This window comes from Theobroma umbraticum, unplaced genomic scaffold, assembly GCF_002168275.2.
Source record: "Theobroma umbraticum cultivar Fairchild unplaced genomic scaffold, ASM216827v3 scaffold_12.0, whole genome shotgun sequence".
NCBI classification, from domain to species: domain Eukaryota; kingdom Viridiplantae; phylum Streptophyta; class Magnoliopsida; order Malvales; family Malvaceae; genus Theobroma; species Theobroma umbraticum.
The window spans coordinates 188,908-213,625 of NW_018397272.1; the positions used below are offsets into that span (position 1 = coordinate 188,908).

General features: G+C 35.4%; 3 protein-coding genes across 5 annotated transcripts; 1 reads left to right on the forward strand and 2 right to left on the reverse strand.

The window, feature by feature from the left end:
• Positions 1–3,094: 3,094 nt before the first annotated feature.
• On the reverse strand, positions 3,095–8,850 carry LOC110426651 (ABC transporter B family member 15-like). Its single transcript, XM_021441924.2, has 7 exons — positions 8,452–8,850; positions 8,287–8,341; positions 7,944–8,122; positions 7,397–7,854; positions 6,759–7,299; positions 5,034–5,945; positions 3,095–4,709 (listed from the first exon to the last, which is right to left on the reverse strand). The coding sequence occupies exons 1-7, from the start codon at positions 8,683–8,685 to the stop codon at positions 3,321–3,323; spliced, it is 3,768 nt and encodes a 1,255-aa protein (XP_021297599.1). The 5' UTR covers positions 8,686–8,850; the 3' UTR covers positions 3,095–3,320.
• Positions 8,851–16,824: 7,974 nt separating this feature from the next.
• On the forward strand, positions 16,825–20,153 carry LOC110426797 (spindle assembly checkpoint component). 2 transcript variants are annotated; one of them, XM_021442107.2, is made up of 9 exons: positions 16,825–16,946; positions 17,107–17,276; positions 17,363–17,425; positions 17,534–17,553; positions 17,646–17,690; positions 18,154–18,209; positions 18,824–18,960; positions 19,176–19,264; positions 19,809–20,153. In XM_021442107.2, the coding sequence occupies exons 1-9, from the start codon at positions 16,874–16,876 to the stop codon at positions 19,939–19,941; spliced, it is 786 nt and encodes a 261-aa protein (XP_021297782.1). In that variant the 5' UTR covers positions 16,825–16,873; the 3' UTR covers positions 19,942–20,153. The 2 variants fall into 2 exon arrangements, with proteins under 2 accessions (XP_021297782.1, XP_089641473.1); XM_089785347.1 differs by lacking the exon at positions 19,809–20,153 and having other exon boundaries at positions 19,166–19,208.
• Positions 20,154–20,348: 195 nt separating this feature from the next.
• LOC110426796 (type I inositol polyphosphate 5-phosphatase 8-like) lies at positions 20,349–23,433 on the reverse strand. Of its 2 annotated transcripts, none has more exons than XM_021442106.2 (7): positions 22,950–23,433; positions 22,725–22,815; positions 22,546–22,656; positions 21,838–22,464; positions 21,094–21,324; positions 20,782–20,965; positions 20,349–20,588 (listed from the first exon to the last, which is right to left on the reverse strand). In XM_021442106.2, the coding sequence occupies exons 1-7, from the start codon at positions 23,047–23,049 to the stop codon at positions 20,493–20,495; spliced, it is 1,440 nt and encodes a 479-aa protein (XP_021297781.1). In that variant the 5' UTR covers positions 23,050–23,433; the 3' UTR covers positions 20,349–20,492. The 2 variants fall into 2 exon arrangements, with proteins under 2 accessions (XP_021297781.1, XP_021297780.1); XM_021442105.2 differs by having other exon boundaries at positions 20,355–20,588; positions 21,094–21,357; positions 22,950–23,431.
• Between the last annotated feature and the right edge of the window lie 1,285 nt (positions 23,434–24,718).

A 24,718-nucleotide genomic window follows, 5' to 3' on the forward strand; every position in this document is an offset into this window, starting at 1 on the left:
ACACTCTAATTAAACTGATTTGCTAGTGCTGTAAACTTTTAGGTTATGCTTATTTTCATTCCCTTTTTTTTTTAATGTACATCGAATATTAAGCTGATTATTGGAAATGGATGTTAAAATTTCCTTATCTTTATATCATCTAAATTAATTAGTGATATCTACCCTATTTGGTAGGGAATAGAATTATCTATACTATGAAAGAAACTCCACTAAGGTTGGTGAAGATCCTCCCTTTGATCCCATTACATTATAAATGAAGATGTTAGATAATATACATAACACAAGATTATATGTACAAATAGAGATTATATATAGATACCAAGCTCTAATTAAAATAGTCATTTTGATTCTAGAATTAGATATACTAACGTATGCCCTTAACGTTAAGAATATACACTATCATTAATTAACAATTGGTTTAAAAAATGAGTTATGTCAATAATCAAGAGTGAATCTTGCTTGTTTAGACTTGAGTGAATGATACAAATAGAGTTCACCTTAAAATGTAGAGACTTATACGTATAGGGTAGTTATCAAGGATGTGACCTGCTGCCAGAATTGTTAAAAACAATGACGGGCGCTATGAGGCATGATCTCATAACATACCCAGAAAAGATATATGATAGTATTTAATTTTTTTTAATTCCATATTTACTTGATTGGGAAGCTTAGAAACAAAAATAACTTGATTATGCAAACCAATTAAGAGCTTAATTATTAATATAAATTTTACTTTTGGTACGTAGCTAGTATTAAACTTGGGAGATTTCTCAAGAATTTTATCAAAGCACTTCAAGGCTCCCCGACAAGGAGTGAGGTTAAGAGCTCTATTCAATGATTTTGGTAAAGTTGAGACAATCAATCAATTCTCCAATGTACCTAAGATCTTGACTAGGAAAGGAAGATCATTATTAGCAACACCTTTATGCCACTTTGGACATCACATATGTCTCCAACTAATTTTCATAGTTGTTCTGTTATTGAAAAGGAAAGAAAAACTCAAGGAAAATAAATTAAAAAAAATCATTGGCAGGGCATTATGTAGTCAATCAAGATGGGTTATAGCTGCTCCCATGCTGCTACAGATTTATGAACAGATGCTCAATTTGAGATATTAAGCTCGTTGCTTTTATGACACAATCAGCACTTACAAGATAGGATTGTTTTATAGCATTGAGGTCCTTACACTAATGATCAAATGTAGAATATTTTTTATGTAATAACCCAATGATACATTTAGAAAAATTCAATCAAATATTACAGCTCCTTATGGAGAATAGCTGTTTGCCTATTATTGTTGTCTGAGCTCAACTAGCGGACATCTTTGTTGAAACAACTTGAGGGGATTTTCTACTCCCTGAATATGTAGTGAAGATATTTCTTTTTTGCTGGATTTACCGGCACATTTAAGCATCTGAGATTTCTTTCGTTGGAGAAAGGGAGGATCCTTTTGAATTATAAGGCATATGGCATCAAGGAAATGTATCAATAAGACATCATTCTTTGTAAAAATCATTAGCAGATTGATTAGCTAGCCTTCCTGGTCTTCTTCTGGGTTGTCATATAAGTCGGTCATGATTGATTTAGTAGTTATCAGAATTTCAGTTGGTGTTAGCTAGAAATCCCAATAGGCAGATGCATGCTAATGACAAAAGCAAATACCACTTCATCAAATTCACCTCCTAATGTGCTTAAAAGTGGCTGCAACTCTCAAAGGCCGAAGAACGAAGGGGAAATTGCTAAAAAGAAAAGAGCTAATACTTTCCCTTTGGATAATGATGGATGATTTCATAAAACTTGTAGAATTATATCGTAAATACCTGCCCAACTTTCCTTTTATATTTTATTTTTGGACCTTAGGGCTTAGTTGATGTTTGATTGAGTTGGTGTTTACCTTTGGAAAAGGTATCGATATCTTGACTGTGGACTTGATATTTTTATCCTATTTGAGGGGGTTTGGGTTTGGTTATGATTAGTTACACCCTCTTTGATACCTGAAAGGTTCTGTTAGCCTTAAGGATGATAATTAAAATGCTTTAATTCATATGTGGATGAATCGTTTGGCTTTGAGACAAAGGTACATATTTGATCAAATTTATTTTGTAAAATACTCTTTTGTTTAGTTTGTTTCCCTTCTCCATTTCTATTTTGTTTTCATATTAGTAAATCTTGGAATGACATCTTTGGAGAGTCGTCCCTCTCATCACTTTGGTAGGTGATCGTCGAGGCCTTCAATTGATTATGGTTACCCTCCCATGTTACTCCACTAGTCGAGTCTATAATAGTTGGTTTATAAATATTGATAATTTTTATGTTTTGCCAAGGTAAGGCAAGGTCAAGGGCTGTTGATTAAATTATGTATTCAAGAATTATGGAGTTAATTATGTACAATTATTATGGAGTGTTTTGAAGATGATGAATGTTGTTTACAAAATATTTCAATTTAATATGTATATACATATATATATATATATATATATGTGTGAGATGCGTCTCTGATATTTTGATTAATGATCGTAATGGATGAGTCAGGTTTAAGCTTGTTTAGATTTAGTATGTTATAACCATGTAGATCCTTGCACAAATTGGATCACAACAGTTATGGGATAAGTGAAATATCTTTAACGAGATTGATAATCTTGGCAAACTCATTGGGGATGTTGATTTCGTTCGCACTCTCTGGAAAGCAAACATCTTGGTGGATTCCTTGCTAAATTCAAGGTGGTTCTGACTGATAGGTTCTTTGTATGGTGTAGACTACGGGGGCATTAATATGCTATTGTTTTTTTATGGTCCTTGCAATACTATGTTAGTGTATCTATAATTTGTAGGTTTCATGAGCTATTGTTCTAGTCTGTTTCTTGGGTTTTTTATGTTGCTGCATGTCATAAATTTGCTTCCGTTATTCAGTTTTGGGTCTTTTATAACAAAAGCTTACTACTTTTAAAATTTTTATTTTACTTGCATTAGAAAACCAGAATAAAATAGTAACAAAGAGATGTAGATGCTTAATCGAAGAGGGAATATATAATCAATGGTACCATTTATTGGCAAAGCATGCTAATATCTCACTTCTCTAGTTTTGCTTTATACATTTACACATAAAAGTAAGCATTTATTATTACAGTTGGAAAAATGAAAAGCTCATATTATAGAAAGGTTACCATAACCCTTTCAACATCTTTACTGAAAGTGGATGGACACAAGGGAAGGAGAAGGAAAAGTTGGAAAAGAGTATCGTAAAGAAGTTTAGGCCTTTCACCATCAAATTAAGATGGCAACCAGAAAAAAGCCTAATCTAAGATCTAAAGGTAAGTAGTTTAGTTGATTGTGTGAGTCGAGTTGGGGGGTCTCCTTTGGAGGCTAACCAATGAGAAATAAGCACCTATGGGTCCCTTGGCCAGCAAAGATTGATGGGACCCTTTCTCCACAACCTTGCCTCTATCCAACACAGCAATTTGGTCACAATTTTGAATGGTGCTTAACCTATGAGCCACAACCACACTGGTCCTCCCCACCATAACTCTCTCGAGTGCATCTTGCACAGCTTTCTCTGATTGGCTATCAAGCGCATTGGTAGCCTCATCTAAAAGCAAAATTGCTGGATTTTTCAATATGGCCCTAGCAATTGCAATGCGTTGTTTTTGGCCCCCAGATAGTTGCACTCCTTTATCTCCACACCATGTCTCATACCCATCTTTTAACCCTGAAATAAAGTCATGGGCATTGGCTGCTCTAGCAGCCTCCACAATTTCTGATTCATCCATCTTATCAGACGCTCCATATGCAATGTTTTCTCTGATGGTGCCACCAAATAATGTGGGCTCTTGGCTAACAAGTGCAATGTGTTTCCTTAGTGACTTAAGGTGATATGATCTTATATCTCTGCCATCAACTGTCACTTCACCCTCCAGAGGGTCATAAAATCTCTCAATTAATCCAATGATTGTTGATTTACCAGACCCACTTTGTCCAACCAATGCAGTTGATTTACTTGCTTCAATTTTGAGTGAGAAACCTCTAAAGATCACAACATCGGACCTGGCCGGGTATGCAAAGTCTATGTCACGAAGTTCCACGTGGCCTATTATCTTTTCTGGCTTGTAACCTTCGGGGTCTTCGGGCTCAATATTTGTGTATCGATCCAATACAGCAAAAACTGATCCAACTGCATCCGAGCCCTTGGCAAGGTCAGTAGTCATGCTTCCCGCGTCGGCTATTACACGACCAGTGCTTACTAAGATCATGAAGGTCTCAAACAAAGCCTTTGCAGTGATGTAGCCATGAGAGATAAGTTTGCCACCATACCAAAAGTCTAAGGCCCAAGTGCATGTTGTTAGGCTCTGAGATGTGCCAAGTCCAATACCGGCAAACCACGATTGACGGATGCTCTCTCTTCTTGGGCCTTCTTGGGCCTTTTCGAGCATTTTCAAGATTCTATCTTGGGATGAGAAGGCAGTGATGGTTCGGAGGTTGGAAACTGCCTCAGCAGCCAGCTTGCTACTTTCGTCTTGGGCTTTGATAGCCTTTTGGGACATGCTTTTAAGCAGGACACGTCTTGTGTAGAAACAAACAATGATAATGGGTTGCACTGCTATCATGACAAGCGCAAGCCTCCAAGCTAGGACCAGGCCCATGGTGCAAGCTATAGTTACCGCTGAAATGGTTTGCACAATTAGGGCCATTCTGTCACCCACCAGAGATCTCACCTGCCGAAACAAAAAGAAAACTATTAAGCACTCAAGGTTAACAACCACAATCTAGTTCGGATTAGATTACCGGCTTATTGTCTCTTAAATCCATATATGATAATCATAAATTATTGATCTTCCAAAATCATTGACACAAGATGGAAAACTCAACGTAATCAGAGCTTAGCAGATACTAATTGTTTAATAAAGTAGACCTAGATATTAAAAAAAATGTATAAACTTTTCATCTATTCTCAATTTACAACTAGGGATGACATTAGTTGTAAATTGGATAAGCAAGATTTTCTTTTTAGCAGATTAGAATTATAAGAAGGTACATACCACATTGGCATCCTTGGCAAGTCTAGAGCAGATGGCACCACTTGAATTCTCATCTTGATCATACCAGCCAACCTCAAATGTGAGTACCTTTGAAAGCATCCTTTCTCTGATCCTCTTTGTCAAGTACTCTCCCATGTATGCAAAATTATAATGTTGACCAACATTTATCAGCAACGAAAACACCGACAACCCGAGAAAGCATAAAGCATAAATCTTAGTCTTCTCCTTAATCTCATCATGATCAGTCAAAAAATACACTGATACCATAGATCCTAGTGAGAATGCATAAACAGGTTGAACTGCACCAAATAGGATTGCACTTAAACACCCCAATATTGCCTGTCTCCATTCTGGTAAGTTCAATGCCAACAATCTTCTGAAAGATGGCATTGGCAATTTTTGGTTTGCCCCTGCAGATTGTCTAGCTAGTGAAGCACGATTTTGAATAAATGAACTGGCAGAACTAGACCGACTAACCAATGAAAGTCTACGACTACTTATGCTGCTAACGTCCACATTTGATGTTAAAGATGAAGCATAAGTAGATGAATTTGGGTTAACTTCTTCGGGGAACCTTTCTTTCTCTGTTTGCTGAAGATGGACCAATGAAGTATAGTGACCATTTTCATTTTCTATCAACGCATCATGTGATCCAGTTTCCAAAACCTGGCCATTTTGGACCACTGCTATAAGGTCAGCATTACGAATGGTGGAGAGGCGGTGGGCAATTATTATGGAAGTACGGCCAATGGCAGCCTGGTCTATTGCTTCTTGTACAACTCGTTCAGATTCTGCGTCGAGTGCACTTGTTGCCTCATCTAGGAGAAGGATTTGGGGTGCTTTGATTATTGCTCTTGCTATAGCAATTCTTTGCTTTTGTCCACCTGACATTTGGACCCCTCTTTCACCAACCTGTTGAAGAAATTTTTACTATTTAGCAAGTCCAAATAATTCAAAACATTGGTTTAAACATTTGATTATTAGCTACGTAACTTATGGACAAGATAAGAATCTGTTTATTTCTCTAATGAATGCAATTCTCTGCTTCAACTCTTTCTTAATATGGTATAACAAAAGAGATAATGATAGGAACTAGTAAAGGAAGATCCAGAACTTTTATTACGTTCTTGAACCCCAGATGCAAAAGAATTTGTTGACAAATTATTTGTTAGAAGAAAGTAGCATAGGTGCTCATTTTAAGGAGTGGGGAAGAAATTGCAACTAGTAGAGAAGGGCTAGGTTCGATGGGGGACCAAATTACCGTTCAATCAACATGACAAGAACAAAATACAACATAAATGAACAACAGAGGGCATGACATTGTGACTTGAATACGCTCATCCCTATCATTACTTTGAATATTTTACAAGGCTATCATCTATGATTCACATATGGAAAACATAAATATCTGGTGATGCTATTTTTTTGCTCCCAAATTTGAGTAGGAACATGAGCCGTTGGCCCAGCTAATGTTCTTTTAAGAGGGAGAAAGGTGATCAGGGTTTTATGAGCTAAACTCTTACAGAAATTTAACAAGTTTTAATTTTGTTCATCGTAGTAACAAAAATGAAATATGTTTCAAATTCTAGTTGTTTGAATTTTCAATGTTCTAAGATGTGCCTTTTTCATTAATTTAAGCATGGAAATAATGATGCTGAGATATACTTTTGTTTTTGTGGATGTTAAAGGTTTGCTGCTGTGTCATGCTAAAAGACAAGGGCTAACCTGAGTATCATAACCCTGTGGTAACTGGCATATGAAATTGTGGGCATTTGAGGCTTTGGCAGCTTCAACAACCTCTTCCATGCTAGCATCTTCCTTGCCAAAAAGTATGTTCTCCTTTATGGTGGTAGCAAAAAGTGCTGGCTCCTGACTCACCAAACCCATCTGTGACCTTAACCAATTGAGCTGCAACTTTTCTATTGCAATCCCATCAAGGAGTATCTCTCCCCCTAGTGGGTCATAAAACCTTTGCAGTAGTGCTATTACTGTGGATTTCCCCGAGCCACTACCTCCCACCAATGCCACAGTCTTTCCAGCTGGAATGTTGAGGCAAAAATCTTTGAAAATCATGCTTTCTGGCCTTGATGGATATGCAAATTCAACATGCCTGAATTCTACTGCTCCTGGAACTTTGTCCCAGATTTCACCTTCCAAATTGTATGAATCAATCTTGGGGACTCTTTTTATCACTTCTATTATACGTTCTCCTGCTGAACATGCTTCAGAGAAATACTTCAGGTTGGACAAGCTAGCCCCCAATGACCTGGTGATCGGCAAAAGCAATAGAAGTTACATGTTTGAATTTGCTTCTTTTATAAACCATAAAATAATTCAATGTACAAAAGCTTAAAGGAATTTACAGGCCTCCCATGGCAATGGCTGCACCAACAATGAAAACTGTCCCTCCTGGAGCACCATGATACATGACCATCCTGCTGCCATAGTAAGACATGAAAGACCAAGTAGCAAAAACCACCCCATTGCTTCCAATTGCCAGACCTTTAGCCAAACCCTGCCTCAACCCCAACTTCAAAGAACCTTGTAAAGCTGCAGAGAATTCTGCAATGGTCTTGTTTTCACCAACAAAGGAATAAACGGTTCTTATAGAAGAGATTGCCTGTTCTGCTATTGTACCAGCTTTATTGTATTCCTCCCTTATCTTTCTAGCTATTCCTATCAAACCCCTTCCATACATAAGACCGGGAATCACTAAAAGAACAGCAAAAGGAAATCCCACTATTGCTAGTCTCCATAGCATTATAAATGCTACCACGTAGCACCCTACAAATATTGCAACATTCATCAGAAAATTTGGCACCTGCATAAAATCAATATGCATGCCATTAGCTTTTTTAAAAAGTAATACTTATTTTAAATAAGAAATTACATCAAATATTTTGCAAAAACCTTTTCACTGAGAACATCTTGGATTACTAGACTATCATTTGAAACACTTGTGATAACTTCAGCCGTGCTTGTAACATGCAAATCAAAGTATCCCACATCTTGTCTTAAGATGGCTTTTAAATATCTGGCTCTCATTCTTGTTGCTTGCCTCTCACCTGTTCTTGACCAGCAGAATCCCTCTGGAAAATATTTAATATATAAATAAAATCTTTAATATCCTCCATTTAGTTAGTACTTTTGACAGGAGTTTAACCATCGGTTGCTCCCTTTAATGAATTATTACAACTTTCCAAAAAAAAAAAATTAGTCCTTGGAAAACAAAATATTGAATATAAAAACCTACCTAGAAAACAAGCAAGCCATGACCCACAAGCCAAATACAACAACGCCACCGAATTCTGCCACCCACAAACCCAAATGCAGTTAGCTTCTGATTGTGTAGGCGTGCCTGTCAGCACGTTTGCATGTGTGTGTTTGTGCGAAGAGAGAGAGAGAGAGAGAGAGAGACCTTGTGGATATTATGAGTGAACATGTCTGCACTGAAAGCTGATGCATCACCAAGATTGTTCATCAACTTGCTTGTAACAAGCAAAACAAGAGGTGTGCTCAAACCATCACCAATGGCTCCGATGAAGCCAAGAGTCATCAACCACATATCTACACCGTCCGCATGCATGAAAATGGACTTTATAGACCCATTCACCTTCTTGGCTGAACCAGTTTTCTGCTTCTCATGACCCATCTTGGAGAACAAAACAACGCCAAGATTCTCAAAGCACTTGGGATATGGGGCTTTATTTTGTTCTAAGAGGGGGTTAATTTTTTTTTTTTTTCTTTTCTATTTGCTTGCCTCCAAAATAGCGTCGTCTCTTAAGGCAAGTGAGAGGAAACAAAGTGCCAGCGAGATGTTTTTGGCTAAGGAACACACATAGGAAACGTCTTGTATATATAGGTGTTCTTTGTGGGGTACAATGCTAGTGAAAACCACAGGAAAATTAAGCTCGTTGGGGGAAAAAAAATACTAGTACTAAAGAGGTTGGTAGATCGTAAGGTTGTTTTCTATTTTACTACATCTAGACAGGCCTATGATATTAACATAAGAGACTTTACTGAAAAGGTTGACTTTAATCGTTTCATCTGATGTCGTCATTAATGACGACTAGTGAACGGGGATGCACAAAAGCAACAAATGCCGCCGTTGCCACTTACCACCTAAAGTGACCAATTTCTCATTTAATAATTGAAAAGGAAATGGATAGTCGTATCTACCCTAAATTCTATTCCTAATTTTCAACTTACAAAATCGGATTTTTCTTGTTTTAATTAAGAAAATGCAGACCAGAATTTTTTTTAATGAAATTAATTACATGTTCATTACATTAAATATATAAGAAATTAATTTAATAAAACAAACAAACAAACAAATCAATAAATAATTATCATATGTGCAAGAAAACTCATATATAAGAAGATTTAAACTTTAGATCTATTTAAGAGAGTCAATTGAGCTTGAATTTCAATTAGTAAATGATAATCTTATCTTCCTTGTATAGGTATCCTATACAATACTTATTGTAGATAACTTTTCTTGTTATCTTTCGTGAAATATAGCCCTGTACTTGTATAAACTGAACTTTCAATTGACTAGCTGTAGAAGTTTCTTGGGAAGAACGCAAACGCTCAGGAAATTCTTTTTTTGATCTATTTTTGGTCAAGACGTCTCAAGAGATTGGAGAGATCTATGCGTGTAATGAATTGTATTTCAATTCGATGCTATCCAGTCATATGCATACATACGGCTCCACTTTTAAAGTCATACATAAATAATCAAAGTAAAAATAGAAAGTGACTTTGATCAAATTATTGTTTTAAATATTTATATTTGATATACTGATAATATTTATTTTATATATATAATTAAATCATCAAATAATATCACGTAAATTAATTTAAACACTTTGAATGATACAGCGTATAGTTAGTATATAGTTTCTTTATACTATTAGTACATCAAAGCCTTGTAAAAATGGTGATTCCCAAAGCTAGACACCCTTTCTCCACATAATTCTCTCTTCTTCTTTTCTTCATATGAGGTTCAATGAAAATCCATGGCAGCTGCTATCAATGCTTTCTACAATTCTAGTTAATGGGTTTGGCAAACCATGTGCCTATGCGTCCTTTTATTTCTCTTGAAATGGACATGTGCTCCTTCTCCCATGTTCATAAATTTATAAGCTCCATTACCATTACAACTACCCCCCAAACAAAACATCTTTTTCTTTTTCCTTCTCATGTGTAATTTGTTATGTCGATTCTGTCTTTATGAGCACTAACTGTAAGAGATTGTGGGTCGATGGTGTCTTCTCTTACCTCAGATAACTCGAAATGTGGCCTACTTAATTTGTTCCCCAAAATTTCATCCTATGCCTTGTACCTTATTGATTTTTCTTGTTTTCGATTTCATGATGATTTAATTTTACTAATGACATTAATGGCTGGGGAGTATATGAATGTCCAATTAATTAAAATTAATGAAATTGAAAATGGTAGTGGCATATTAATTAAAATTAATATCAAGGCTGTGGAATTTGTGTAATGCTGATACGCAAGGAATGGGTAGTTATTTATGAGCTGACTCTATCGTTTTCATGAATGTCCAATTTACTTAAAGATTGGATTGAATTTTATTATATATAATGGAGAACTTTATATGTCAATAATCTAATACCTCGTTGACTTTTATTTCTCAATTTATGAAACTCCAAAATTGTAAGATTGAATCTTTGTATGTGAATATAGTGAGTATAAAAATGGAAAAATGCTTCTTTAATATGAAACCAAATTTGATCATCAAGTTATGACGACATTACAAAAAAATCAAAATTAAAATCTCAATAATATTGAATAAGAACAATATCTATACGAGAATAAGATTAGAATCATATTAAATGTGATCTACCAAATTATAAGTAAGTCAATTTATTTATAAATGAAATACTTTAATCAAATTAATATGAGACCGACTAGAGTGTTGAGATAAATAATATTTTAAAAAAATCTTTTCAAAAAAAAGAATATACCATATTGAATTAGGTTTCAATTTTCTTCCAAACCAAAAAAAGAAAAAAGTAGTGGATATTTCCTTCCTTGATCACTCAAGTTGAGGTTCGAGAGAAAATTAGGGAAGAGAATTACGTACTTGCATACGATCACAAGGCTAATATAAAATTAATATGTTTCGTAGCTCACTGGATGCACGTCAAGTTATGCAAAAACTATCAACCAGCAGTTTTATATCACGTTTCCCACAAGAAAAACTTATCATCTATAGTTAGATGTATCATGTAAGCACAAACCTAATCCATAACTAATTTTGGGATTTTTTCTTTTTTTTTTTAAATTAAAGAGGAACCCACCCATCACGAAAATAAACATGCTTTGAGTCAAGATTACCTTCATAAATAATTAACATCATATGAAATTTGATTTTGCTTCAAATCAATTCTTTTACCAATGAGTTAAAATCATATATAATTTTTTTTTCTTTTTATCACTTTATTGATAAATAAATATTTAAAAACAGTCAAGACTTGATTTAACGATACCCGACGAAGTAAATAAGCAGTTAAAGACTATTATATATGTTAAAAGTTTGTTTAATTAAAGAATATCTGCTTATTTACTAATTAAGAATAGTTTTATGATTACGAAGTCTAGTAGCGCGTCATGCATGGTCGGTCCCTTGCCTCTTCTGTACATTTTCATTTCTCTCTTTTATTTCATTCTTCTCTCCCTTTCAATATTAGTCTACTTTAATTAACACTCTAATTAAACTGATTTGCTAGTGCTGCAAACTTTTAGATTATGTTTATTTTCTTTCCTTTTTTTATTTAATGCACATCGAATATTAATCTGATTTGTGGAAATGGTTGCCAAAATTTCCTCATCTGTATATCATCTAAATTAATTAATGGTATCTTTCCTATTTGGTAGGGAATAGAATTATCTATACTATGAAGGAAACTTTTAATTTTAGGTCTTAATTAAGTGCTCTACCAATGTTTGTAAAGACACCCTCTTTAATTCCATTACAAATGGAGATGTTAAACAATATACATAACACCAGATTATATGTACAAATAGAGATTATATATAGATACAAAGCTCCAATTAAAAGAGTCATTTTGATTCTAGAATTAGGTTAACGTATGCCCTGACGTTAAGAATATACACGAAATCATTAATTAACAATTGGTTTAAAAAATGGGTTATGTCAATAATTAAAGAGTGAATCTTGGTTGTCCAGACTTAAATGAATGATATAGATAGAGTTCAGCTTAAAATATAGAGACATATACATATAGGGTAGTTATCAAGGATGTGACTTGATGCCAATAATGATACACCAAGAATTATTAAAAACAATGACGGGTGCTACAAGGCATGATCTCATAACATACCCAGAAAGATACATGATAGTTTCTTTTTTTTAATTTCATATTTAATTGATTGGGAAGCTTAGAAACAAAAATAACTTGATTATGCAAACCAATTAATAGCTTAATTATTAATCTAATTTTTACTTTTGGTACGTAGCTAGTCTTAACTTGGGAGATTTCCTAGGAATTCTATCTTCCATGGATTAATAATATCAGCAGGTTGTAGATTTCACTTTGTTAGCGGCCATAAACTTTACCTGATATGGCAATTCTTCTGTTAGTTTTCTTTTTCTTTTAATTAGAGCTCGAAATTAGAATACCACTCCCTTACCACTTGAGCTAAGTCCAAGTGGCAACCCTCATCATATCTTTTGACCAAAGATGCTGCACTCTTTAAACTTTTAATGACTGATGAATGAGCATATGCCACGAGAGTAGCCCTCCAAACACTCCAGGGCTACTAGAGCAGGAGCGTGGTTAAGAGCTCTATCAAATGATTTTGGTAAAGTTGAGACAATCAATCAATTCTCCAATATACTTAAGATCTTGACTAGGAAAGGAAGATCATTATTAGCAACGCCTTTATGCCACTTTGGACATCACAAATGTCTCCAACTAATTTTCATAGTTGTTCTGTTATTGAAAAGGAAAAGAAAAACTCAAGGAAAATAAATTAAAAAAAAAATCATTGGCAGGGCATTTTGTAGTCAATCAAGATGGGCTATAGCTGCTCCCATGCTGCTACAGATTTATGAACAGATGCTCAATTTGAGATATTAAGCTCGTTGCTTTTATGACACAATCAGCACTTACAAGATAGGATTGTTTTATAGAATTGAGGTCCTTGCACTAATGATCAAATGTAGAATATTTTTTATGTAATAACCCAATGATACATTTAGAAAAATTCAATCAAATATTACAGCTCCTTATGGAGAATAGCTGTTTGCCTGTTATTGTTGTCTGAGCTCAACTAGCGGACATCTTTGTTGAAACAACTTGAGGGGATTTTCTGCTCCCTGAATAAGTAGTGAAGATATTTCCTTTTTGCTGGATTTACCGGCACATTTAAGCATCTGAGATTTCTTTCGTTGGAGAAAGGGAGGATCCTTTTGAATTATAAGGCATATGGCATCAAGGAAATGTATCAATAAGACATCATTCTTTGTAAAAATCATTAGCAGATTGATTAGCTAGCCTTCCTGGTCTTCTTCTGGCTTGTCATATAAGTCGGTCATGATTGATTTAGTAGTTATCAGAATTTCAGTTGGTGTTAGCCAGAAATCCCAATAGGCAGATGCATGCTAATGACAAAAGCAACACCACTTCATCAAATTCACCTCCTAATGTGCTTTAAAGTGGCTGAAACTCTCAAAAGGCCAAAGCTAGTATTTTCCCTTTGGAGAATGATGGATGATTTCATTAAACTTCTAAAATTATATCATAAATACCTGCCCAACTTTCTTTTTATTTTATATTTATTGGACCTTAGGGCTTACATGGGAATCTTGGTTTGGTTTAGTCCAGTAGAGAATCCATTATTTGGTGGGTCATTGGGGCATGTTCCTCCAAGAAAAAAAAGTTCTGATAAGGTCAAATTGTCTGCATGAATTATGGACAGAAATGTGAAAGTACTATTTGTAAGTTAAAGCTTCTTTTGTTGTTTTGGAAACTGTTGATGGTGGTGGTGGTGGAGATGATGGTGGGGAATGGAAATGGTGGTTGTGAGTGATATCTTGAAAGCTCTGCATTTCATTTCTGAAATCAAGAGAAATGCTGGTTTCCTATAAATGGGAAAAGATTCTGCCAAAAGCCAAGGGAGCTGTTCTTACGGATCTGGAATGTGAAAAAAGCGGTGGTGGAGCTTTAGATATGCCTCTCAATGGCTAAGTCTAGTCTTGTCCCTTTCTTTGGGCAGCAGGAAGGGACCCCTACCAGCACTTTAACTGAATCACATTGAAGCAGCATCATTCACTCTTCTCAAAGAGAGATGGGGGAGATCAGCATTCAGCAAAACTTTACTTGGAGTGCTAAAACAGGTCCACAAAGTCATAGATGCCATTTGCTGCCATTTCTCCTGTATATACTAATATTTAATATCCAGCAGCATTGCAACCTGTTTATAATTTTCAAGATAAAAAAAATTGCAAGACGTTGCCATTTGAAGTCTATAATTATTACAAACATCAAATAAGACTTGGCCATGCTTACACTTGGTGCTACCACCAATCATACACTCAACTTAGAGCAACCAACAAGAAGGGATTACGGTGACCTAGAATTGCAGCACATACTAGGTTAGGATGCCATCATGTTGAGCAGTAACTCCGATGACTGAATACATACATTCATACATGTATATATATGTGTGTGCTTGCCCTGTTTTGATGTACTTAAATTATTGGCTGCAGCATTGGTTAATGATGAAGGATAAGAATATCAGGTCATATATACGACCATTAGAGGAAGTATCAACCATCAATTCATACAAGGAAATTGGAGAATTTGGATGGATACATGAAACTATGTCAGTTCCACCCACCATCAATTAATTACATCAATCAGAACCTCACAGCATACCAGACAGTTTTTGACTAATTGTCATTAGGCTTAGGCCTATGTCAAGTATTAATAGTGGTGACTCATATGAAAATAATGCAACCAACGATCCTGGTGGTTCTGCCTTAGAATGAAATCAATTCTGCAAAAAGAGTATAGATGGTATTTCTTCCAAATGCTTAGAGAGAGATACGTAGTTTTCCAAACAGTTACAGTAGTTTACTCCCTCTAAACTTTGAATCTGTGCCATAGTAGTAGGTGCCTCAGCTCAGAACTAAGGCAGGCCAAAGACGCTTAATTTTCAACACGTAATATTGGAACAGAAAATCTCTTTATATATTCTCAAGAATATGAAATCGTTTTTAGGAGCTGAGTGAGTTGGTAGCGATTCGCAATTTAAGCATATTGTAATACTTGTAATGCAAAAAGCTCTTACAAGAAAAGGTTGGCTGATTGAAAGCTGCGACTGCAAGTTGTTCTCATTGAGCACAATAAAGTGGGTGGATTCGATGTGTTATCTTCAAAATCCAAATGAACTTTTAATAGTGGAAGCAATGCCTTCACTTTTGCTTCTACTGTCACTAATGAATCATGAATATTCTTCCCCATTGAAAATACGGCATATATATATATAGATTTTTCTCATGTCCTGTAGTTTTCGTTTCACTTTTTTTTTTTTTTTGGGGATCTTTTTCACTAGCTCTCAAGCAAACAAAAAGATTGATTGATCCACACTCATAGATGAATGCAAGTACACCCTAGTTGATATCACTAGCTAGTTAAAGGATCCAACAGGAAAAAGGGCTTTGATTTCTCCATATTATATTCCATACGGTCTGCCAATTACGCAAAAATCACATTGTTTTCGCTAATCAAAAGCCGGATAAATGTCAAGTGAGGTATGCCATGATTGATGCAGCTGAGCTGATGGAATGGAAAAGTGATGAAAAAAGAGAGAAAAAAAATCTCAACACAGTGTAGTATTGCACACAACAGCACAAGTCACCATCTTCCATCACTTTCTTTCATTAATTTCTCCACAAAGAGCAAAAGGTTTGATCAAGACACAAAGTATTCAGCCCCAACCCAGAGAAAATCAAGAAAAGCAACTCCCAAGTGGCGTTTGTCGGGTTCCCAGGTGTTCCGGGTGGATTGAGTTGTCAATTCAGGGATGTGAAACAATCTGTGAAAATGCAAAGGAACCATATCACATGGACTTGATTTCTACCCTTCCGGGGATGTGACTAACAAGTTCATCCCATTTTCACCGCCAACACTAGTTTTTCTTTCTTTTTCTTTTCCTGATAACTAAGAAAAAAAAAATTTAGCTGCATGCTTTCACAGCATATAATGAGATTCCTGAAAAGGTTTGCTTGTTAGGAGTGTGATGAGGATGCAACTTTGGTGTTGTGCTTGTCCCGCATGCTTAATTATGGACAAATGCTATTGTTCAGACTAGCCAACGCACCCGCTTTTCACAATTCGGATTATCCGAAATCAATAATTTTTGACCCCATACAGCCTTAACGCCCTAAAACTGTATCTTGGCAATTTCTTTTTATAAAATCTTAGTGTTGCTATACTCATTTCCATTTTTGGCAGCCCATTCTTCTTTGATCAAATAGTCATTAATTAAATTTGTTATCTTTGTACAATAATAACAATGTTGTTTATAATAAAGTTTCAATAATACTGCCAACATCTTTTATGCACACCAAAGCATGACACTGGGTTTCGGGCTTAGGCCCAAGCTTGATGAAGCTTCCATATTGGACCCAAGCTCAAGCCCACGATTCCGCCCCGAAGAGAGACGCGTTAAGCCCCATCCTGTTTTCAATTAAGTGTTATCCGCTTGCCAGCTAAGCTGTCACTTTTCAAAATGCTCTCTCCATTTTTTCAAATTTCTTAAAACTAACACGACTAAAGGGCAAAATGGCGGGAATTGATCCATCAAAAAATCTCCTTTCTCTAATCCGTGACTTCGCTTATGAGAAATCTCAAGGAGGTAATTATTTCTGAATATATTTCTGTTTGATTTCCAAGAAAATGTAGGAAAAGAAACGGAAACAAAATTAAAATATTCAACTCAAAGCTTTTTTCACTTCTTTTTCTGTATTTTCGTTGCCAAATAAACGAGAGTTTTGTATTGGAGTGGACATGTACAGAGAGAAGAGTGGCTAGCTTAACGAAACAAGTCGAAGAGCTACGATCACAGTTTGAAGTAGCGAATTCGGAATTTAAAGACGTGAAACGTTTGAAAGAAGCAACTGAGCAAGAGCTTAAAGGCTTCGAAGTTGAATTAGCTTTGAACGAAACTTTGATTCGAGCAGTAGAGGTTCGTTAGATTTCGATTCATTTTTAAAAATTTGACTAATTTTGTTTCAAATTGGTTTTTTTAAAAAATTTTAAAACCATTTGCAGGCCAGGATTGCTCTGATTCAAGATGAAATATTCAAAGTTGGATCTGAAATAGAGGAGCTTAAGGTACTGAAAACTTCAATTTTAAGATTTGTGATTGTCTAAATTATGATTAATTTTTGTTTTTGTACGCATTAAATTTTTATCTGAAAATTTTGCATGCATTATGTGAAGAATAAAGAAGCAACATTAAGGTAAAAAAATAACCTATTTTCATTTTATTATTCTTAAAAAGAAGAAGAAGAAGAATCATCGCTGATTTTATGCCTTGGTCAATATTATGCAGAGATGAGTTTATTGCTGAAATGGTTGAGTTCAATGATAAGATAAGGTGTGCATAAATCATTTGAACCTTTGCATAAGCATATTGTATTCTTCTCTTCATAGATATGGTATAGCTGTGATCTAGCTGTTTGATGAATGGGTGATCATATTTTTTGTTTTCTCATATAAATCTGCAGTATTGAATGTATATCTTACCAATGACCAGTATGTAATTTTAGTTTTAATTGCCTCTATTAGTTGAGGCAAATGCCAGTATCCTTATGAAATAGTTGTCACTATTGCATCCGGTATGTAAAGATAAGCTATAAAACAAGGGTAGGGGAACCTAATAGCTAAAATATTATTTGGGGACTTAAAGGGATCGTTATTATTAGATTGTTCATTCTTTTCAACAATATTTGATGATTTGTGATTTGCTGTGAGTCAACGATTCTAATATGTTTTGGCATGTGCGCTTGTTGCTTACTCCTTGGAAATGACTTATTTATTGAATATCACTTGTTACTCAGGAAATTCCAAGAGACAATAGCTTCTGATTTTCAGTATACCGTTGGCAGTACAGCAGGTTTTTTGGCCTTTAAATTCATTCTGTTTTGTATCCTTCAATTTTTTGGATTATCTTAAAAGATGCTCCTTTTTCATTTTTTTCCATTGGTACTGATCTTAGTTAATGGCATCAGACTTTGTTGTACCTTTTTTTTAATTAAAATAGTAAAATGTATGACTTCATGACAATGCACCCCTTCTAATATAACATTTTGATCACCCCTTTATGATTCATGAGCTTTTTAAGTTAGTTACATAAATCTAAATATTTATACTTCGAATTGCTTCAACTATTTTGATGCCCAAAAGATTGTTTTCTAGAAATAGTTTATCCCAGATAAGCTTAAGCCAAAAATTTAGTCTTGACAGCTATGTCAAAAAATAAATGCTTCATATAGATTGCTCATATTGGCAATTAATTAAGAACAGAGTAGCAATGTTGGAGATAGACATTTATCTTGTGAAAAAAAAAAAACCTGTAAGGTCTTCATTGCAGAATTATGTTACAAACCAAAAAGCAAGTAGTGAGTCTCAAATTGTAATTGATCTCTCCACCTTCTGACCTCCTCCTTTTTTCCCTGTCCTCTCTTTTCATGTTATAAAAAACTAAAGGAACGTTTACTTTTGCTTCAGAGCCAGGCCATATATTTGTAAAGAAGGAAATTACTGCAATTGGTGCAAGAACTGTTGAGGATCAGTTTACCCATGTTGTTTCTCAAATAGCTAAAGAACAGGAAGAATACCTTGCAGAACAGAACATCCAAAAGCAGGTAACTAGTCTTCTGTGCACTAGAAACATTAGAAATATTACTAATAATATTCATTGTCAAAATTTGTTTAACTTGGGTTGCTGAAATTACTTGAGTGCTCATTCTTCTATAAATTTCTTCCCTCTCACAGTGAGAGCATGAGTTGGAAAGATACCTGTCAAAAGTTTTACTAGAAAATAATCTGAGAGTGATCAAGTTGTTCAAGAATCATGCAGGTTCAACTGGAGTTGGTTGACATTGAAAGGAAGGCATGTCTGATTGAGGCATTGATGCAACAAGCAAAAGCATTAGAAGAGTTGACAAGATATCCTAATCAAATTTATCTTTGGAAATACATATTGAAGCGTCACTAATTAAACATAAAGTCTTGATCAGAAAGAAGTATGATGTGAAAGAGATAATATCTTGTGCATGTTATGCTAATAAATCATACAATAATTATCTCAGAGCATTTCTCTGCATGTGACTAACCCTTCTAAGCAGAAATTTGGTTTATTGGTTTAAATACTAGCTGTTTTCTTCACTGGTTAATTTTCTACTTCGTTATAGAGAAAATGGGATTGAAAGAACAAAATATTGGAAGCCAATAACCAATAGATGTTTAAATCTTTTATTCAATTATATATTCTTAAAGCCTTAGTTATGTAAAAGATATTTATACTTTGGATCATTTCATTTCTGGAAAATATGTTTATCTGAATACAGGCCAGTTTAGGCAAAGATGTATAGATTGAATATTTGCGCTGGCTTTTATGATCTCTGCTTTTTTTTCTTGGAGGTGCTGCTCCAGCTAACATCTTTTGTGATGAAAACTAGTAGCTGTTAAATGTCTCCTTGACTGGAAATAAGCAGACTTCTGAACTGGAAAAGATATGTGCTGTCCTTGGTGAGGAGTTGCAGAAGAGATGTATATGTCCCAGTTGCCTTCTGGAAAATGTGGAGACCTTGGCTAGAGTTCTTCAGGAAAGTGAGGCAAACTGATCTGTTGTAAGTCTTTTACATGCTAACATTTCACCCACAGTGTTGATGTTATCAAATAAAACTCGCACGAGAACTTTTGGAACTATACAATAATGGAACTTGATTATATAGTATGGCCACGCCCTGAAGTCAAAATAAGGGATAAAGACATAGTACCTCCTATTCAGTGCAGAAGGTAAGAAACAATTTGCCCATAGTTTGAAGTGTTTTCCATGCCAAAATTTTATAAATATCCATTTCTGCTTCTTGTTGTCAACATTTAAATAGAAAAATGCCAATGTTCTTCTCTTTTAAAAATCTCTTATCATACTGAATGAGAGGTTACATGTATCTCAGTTCTCAATCAATGTTCAATTCTTGATCAATTTTACTTACATTTATTGAATTATAAACACTAGTTTTCGTATGTGGATCTAACTCATAACCAAGTCATTAACCCTGTCCAAAAAAAGAAAGAAAGAAGATTACGAAATAATTGTGCCTCCTCAAAGCCGGCCTGCAGTGATAATTATTAGCTGAAGGCCTGCTGAACCCACTCTCACATGGTTTATCTATAGTTTTTGCGCGTGTGTTGAAGATGCTTCTGTATCCTTTACAATCAAAGATAGCAATGTAGATTTTCCCTCTTCATCGTTTCTGCTTGTCCCCTGTGATGAAAATATGATCATGCCATGATGATGTACAATGCTTCACATTCACAAACTTAGCTCAAAACTTGCTCAACTGTTCTTTTATAAATACCAGTATTATATGTAGGAAAAACATGCTAAAGTTATCTCTGCAGTAATAAGGCCAATGTGCTATAGCGGTACAGCCTAGAGTAAGTATGAGAGAACTTACAATTTGTTCTGGGGGCATAATGTTAGGAACAATGGTGTCCTTGTCAACAAATCTTGGATTATTCATGACTTCTATATGTGTTGAGAATAGGGCAGAGACTGGCCGATGATCAGAAAACTTACTCTCACTGCGAAAGTAGGATAAAAGTTTCACTCCTTTACCATTCCACAGAATTCTATCACACCTGCGACAGACATGCATCATGGTAATAAGTTTGTCATAAATTCAAGCCTTACATATAGTGGCTACGCCCTAATTGCCTATTTTACCGATAAGAATTTGATTCTGTAAATGGTATTGACTGCACAATACCATGCTGGAGTCCTTTGTTTCTCTCCTGATCTGTTGGGAAGGCCACCTGAGTATCGATTGCAATTTGATGAAGAATACTTATATGTTGGTGCAAATTCGATGTTCCCCTCTCTCCAACCTTGAAACACACCTCCATCTTCTTGTTGCCTTCGAAGCTGATCAAATTCCTGCAGTGCTTTCCAGTCTTGCTTCTTTATCAGATTCCTAGCTGAATTGTCCCCCAAGTCTAACCTATAGTTAAGATCGCCGAACCAGAATATTTGACTGCTCCACAAAATGATAAAATTTATTTCATGAATTTGGATTTTCTGTTCAACTAATGAGCATAAACTTCATATCACTTTGTAAAGGTGTAATGTAAAAACATTTTAGAAACATACAAAGTTTTGCTGAAAACAAACTAGATACAAGAAATGTGTGGACCATTAATAAAATTTTAACATGTCAAAAATTAAATGCTCACTGAAGTCTCCTTGAAATTCAGAAACTGATAGCTATAGGACCATTTAGTAGTAGAAATTTGTTAGACTGAAGGCTGTTAAATGTGGTAAAAACTTGGATTATTGCTATCTGTAAAAAAAAAAAAAAAAAATTTCCCTCGTCTACCAAACGGAGCCTCAGAATAGTTTTGGATTCTAGGACTTTAAACTGATTATAGAGATTTAGATTACTGATTGCTATATCATTCCTCCATAGGTCAAATCTGTTGTTTGTTTGAACAATTAAGAAGGAAGAATTACTCACTCATGCCCTAAGATGGTGAGAGGGTGAGGATTGTCATCGTCTTTGGCTGACCGAGGAAAAGAAGTTCGCCTAAAAATTTCGGAGACCTGGTGATTCCTTCGACCCTCATCACCTGTCTTCTCCCCGGAAGCCAAGTGAGCAGCAATAAAGCAAAAGCTGGTTCCTTCGACTGACATGCTAACTGACACTGAACCTTTATTTCCCAGATAGCCCATGATTCCACAAGCCACTGAACTGACCTTCACGTTTGAAACACAGTATTTCCTGAGCAATTCCTTCTTCATCCATACACTTATAAAAACTCCCACCATCTTCTTGCTTGCCATTAGCTTGTACTTGCTTCCCCCGACCCCGGCCAAGGGCGGCTCCTGACGTGAAGTTCTTGACCTGATCCCTCTTATTAGAGTAGTATCACTTATGCCACTAAAACTTGCTCTTCTGTCAGAAGCAGGAATCTTCACATAATGGTAGTTGTCACTTGGGATTGGATTCAACATGGGTGTCAACCAAGGGCAACCAAAGTTTTCGTTAAGCGATCTCCCTATTAGCATGTTCCAATTTGTTGCTTCAGTCGGATCTTCTGCTCCAATCACGGTTCGAGTTTTCAACGGTACAATCTCTTGAAATCTGCAGTTTGAAAGGTTCTAATGTTTTACACTTTCTTTTGATTATATATATATATATAGCATTACATGAACAATTCCATACCCGAGAACATAGATATCAGCACCATCCTGGGGTTTTAGCCACTCATCTAAATCAACTGCTAAACTGCCTACAGGAGATCTTCCAGCAACATTCCAAGTTCCCACAAAAATTCTGAAACATGGAAAAGTGGTTAACATCTTCACCCTTTTTCCTTATCAATTTAAGCCTGGAAAACTCACCTTAACTCATTGGTTGAAGTGCATGGATCCATCTCAAACGAACTAACGTAAACATCCTCCATGAAATCATCCGCTTCATCTTCACCTCCATCTGCAACAAAAATTCAGCAGTCAAAACCAGAAACATATAGAAGCTTACAGGAAAAGAAGCAAAACCAATTATGGGTGAAAAAGGAGAAACTAAGAAAGCTTAACCTGAAAGTTCATCCAAAAAAAAAAAAAAACCTGAAAGTTCATCCAGATAGTAAGGATCTGGTTGCTTGTGCTTCCTCGTGAACCATTTCCGAAATCTCCCAGAACTTGATTTTGGGTTCTTGTCATCCATTAACAGCTCCTAAAGAAAATCATGTCTATGCCAAAATAACTGCAAGCAAATGGCAACGGTAATAACAAGCTTAGTGCAACTTGTACAACTTTCTTCCTGCTTTCTTCTTTGCCATGCTTCAGGTTTCATCGATCTCTATAATAATAATAATGAGGAAATGTAGTTTTCCCTGTTGAATATCGTTGTGTTCATCGCCTGGTAGCAAATAGATGAGCTTGAAAAGTTCAAAACAAGGAGACAAACCCACGAAGCTTAGGCATAAATCAAGCGATAATACCAATAGATTGAAGTAGAGAGAGGGACATAGAAAGAAAGTACAATGAAAAGTCAAAGCTTGGAAGGATGAGGAGAAACTTCCTTTGCCTTGTATCTTTGGGTATGTAATTTAATTTTTCTGGATCTGAAGGAACCTAAAATGAAAAAGGAAAAAAAGATAGACCTCACAAGGTGCTATCAATTTTTTCTTTTTTTTGTCCTTTGATTATTAGAGCTGGTAGGTGCTGTGGTGGTCACGTATGTCTTGTGTATTTGTTACGAGACAAGTTAATTTCCATGTCCAACTCAAAACAATCTAAGATATATAGAGTAGGGGCACACCTAAGATGTGGAAAAAATTTTACTAAAATATATTAAGCACTCCACGCATATTTGGTGACATATGCAATAAGATCCTGGAAAGGCCTCCCAAGTCCGAGTTGATTTCATTGCTTAATTATGAGCAGCTAGACCTTGTTCATCAATGATTGATTGACCCCCAGGAACAAAGAAAAGATGCATTGATGTTTTTCCATCAACTCTTATATGTAATTGGCTAGCTTTGATTGAAGTAAGGAGTAGATTCTCTTGTATTTATGTGACTTGTATATTATCCTCTGATATGGAGCTATTTTCTTATCAGATTCATTCCTTTCGTGCAGACCAATTATTGTGACAACTGATCATACGGCTGAATATATTTAAAAATATTGATGGCCATAAATAGCCTAAATTTGTTTGGTATTTCTTTAGTTTTACTAGCTTGGTTTCAATCATCCATGAATATGATGGGGAGTTCTAGACTCTCACAATCAGTCCAAAAGGACAGCAAAGGGTGATATGGCCCATATCATTTATGAGTGCCCCATCGAGCCACCTATGTGGTTGATTTGGATGTCCTCTCTTGTCAACCAAAAACCATGGTCACCATTGCTTTTCTCAAAGTCCTCACTGTCCTTTTAACTTTCACCAGCATTCATCAATGGGGAATTTCGCTCTCAGAATTGATCCAGTTGCTCAAATGCACAAGGCCCTGGAAGTAACCATCAAGGTCGACCTTAGCCCACAATATCCTTTCACTGATTTTCTTCCTTCATAGCTTTTTATGTGCCTGGATTGCTATTCAAACCAAAAACAACGTAGGATGGAAATGCATTCCTTCTTGCCCACAAAACCAACACAGGGATCAAAAAGACCCACCACAAGAAAAAAGGAGCAAGGCATAGATCGATAATCAAAGCAGTGCATAACAAGATATTGTTGTTGTTATTATTTGATTATCATAATAATTTTATGTTCTTCACTAACCATGCAAAAGTGCAGATAGTATTTATTTTTGGAGAGGAGGAAGGTATCAATTTAATAGAGTAGGGAAGAGTTATTAAATTTAGAATTTAGAATTCAGAAATAGAAA